This window comes from Sitodiplosis mosellana, unplaced genomic scaffold, assembly GCF_009176505.1.
Source record: "Sitodiplosis mosellana isolate CC-2019 unplaced genomic scaffold, AAFC_SMos_1.0 Smas_scaffold_13, whole genome shotgun sequence".
Lineage (NCBI taxonomy): Eukaryota > Metazoa > Arthropoda > Insecta > Diptera > Cecidomyiidae > Sitodiplosis > Sitodiplosis mosellana.
Window position 1 is genome coordinate 316,935 of NW_022595255.1, and position 1,984 is coordinate 318,918.

Here is a 1,984-nt window from a genome sequence, read left to right on the forward strand (position 1 = left end):
CACTTATGTGAATATTCGGACTTTTGCTTCTTTCTTTTATCTACGCTTCCTTCAATATACCGATACAGTGGCTATTATTGCGTTCGTTTTCTCGTCTCTTTGTTAGCACACTGACTGTGCCATAGCCGAAATAAAACAAAATAAACATTGGCACTGAAATACGTGGAATACGTGATTTTCATACATTTTTGTGTATTTTGCTAACGTTTGCAATTCTTAAATACGGCTGGGCTAATCGGAGCTTCCGATCCGCTGTCAACTATGGCAAACCAACACAAGCGAAATATTCTTGACGAACAGAATACCGAAGTTTTGAAATCAACACCCAATTTTAATCTCACATTTTAAAAAAAAAAAAATTTTGCAAACTGATGCTTCAGCAATGTATGCATTATTATGTGGAATCAAAACGTTTCGTTCATAAATTGAAGGAGAAATGGGATAAGGAAAGAGTGGACGAATCTCAACCGAGCCAGCAAATCTTACTGATAATTTCATACGGTGTCGACTTTTGTTTATCTCATATACAAGCATACAAATTACGTACGTGTTTGAAATTAGTTTATACACATTGCAATACTTGATTCGTGTTTGCTCTGAAGTTTTATCGTTAATGCAAGCAGTTTCATTCCGTTGCTGTCAGAGAATGTTTGGGCAAACAAGCACTTGTCCAAAATTCAGAATTTCTGTCAAACCTGTTCAATAGTTTAGCACGAAAAAATTGAAATGATAAAAGAATTGAAATTGGAAAGTGTGTGATTGGATTGCATCAGCGTTGTGAAATAGTTGCAATGAAGAAACTCAAACAAGTGTTTATGTTCGCCATGATCGTCGAACTTATTTTGGGTGTGTGCATTGTAAAAGGAGAATCAGTTGAGCACACAAAGATCACACATCGAAATAGTCTGAATACCGATTTAAACCACTTGGCAGTTGATCGTGAAACAGGAAACGTGAGTGGGTTATGATTACAAAGTATAACATGAAATTAACTATCTTGTAACATTGCACTTCCTAATTGATAAGGTATATGTTGGCGGTCGCAATAAGCTCTTTCAACTGACGTCAGACTTAAAGAATATAACAGAAGCCGAGATTGGTCCTCGAAATTCGTTCGACAATTGTAATTTATTCGATTATTTTTCGTTAGAATGTCAACAGGCCAAACGTATCGATAATATGAACAAGGTTTTGTTGATTGACTACAATATAAGACGACTTATCACTTGTAACACGGTGCCCCAAGGAGCGTGCTCGACAAGAAGTTTACAAAATATTTCACTCCCAGAAGAAAATATTACAGAATTTGTTATTGCTAAAACTGAAAGTAACACGATTGAGAACCAAAGAGCGAATTACCACTGAATTCACTCAAAGTACTAATGAAAATAACTAAATACTGAAAAAGTACTGATTTTCAGTAGTAATCCGCCCCGCGTTGAGAATTTTCAAAAAAAATGAATTTAAATGAGATCAATATTTTTAGATCAGTCAACTGTAGCATTTCTTGCACCGAATTTTTCCGCATCCACCCCAACAAATGCGATGTATGTCGGAGTTTCAGCTGTTTTAAATTCTTACAATCAAATTGATGTTCCGGCAATTTCGACCCATCGTTTGGAAAAAAACAGTATGTTTCACATTTTATCTGTGAACATAAACACCGGCACATTGATACAAATCCGCCCAGATGTGCCACTATATACAATTCGATATGTGTACGGTTTTAGTTCCCAAGGTTTTTCATATTTCTTAACGACTCAATTGAAACACAGCTCACCGAATGACACAAATGAATACATAACGAAGTTAGTTCGCGTGTGCCAAAATGACCCATATTATTACTCGTACACTGAAGTTCCAGTCGACTGCGTGAGCGAAGGTCAATCGGTCAAATACAATTTGGTTCAAGCCGCATTCTTGGGCAAATCTGGGGAGGATTTAGCGATTGATCTAAGAATCAATACCACCGACGATGTGCTAT

At 36.5% G+C, this 1,984-nt stretch overlaps 1 protein-coding gene across 1 annotated transcript in view; it reads left to right on the plus strand.

Annotated features, from left to right (window-relative positions):
• The first annotated feature begins 649 nt into the window (after positions 1-649).
• LOC129567900 (plexin-A4-like) overlaps positions 650-1,984 on the plus strand; it is a 58,976-nt gene continuing 57,641 nt past the window's right edge. Inside the window, exons 1-3 of the mRNA XM_055445272.1 lie at positions 650-953; positions 1,027-1,327; positions 1,487-1,977. Coding sequence (XP_055301247.1) covers positions 792-953; positions 1,027-1,327; positions 1,487-1,977 — 954 coding nt within the window. The 5' untranslated portion in view covers positions 650-791. The remainder of the gene's footprint in view (positions 954-1,026; positions 1,328-1,486; positions 1,978-1,984) is intronic.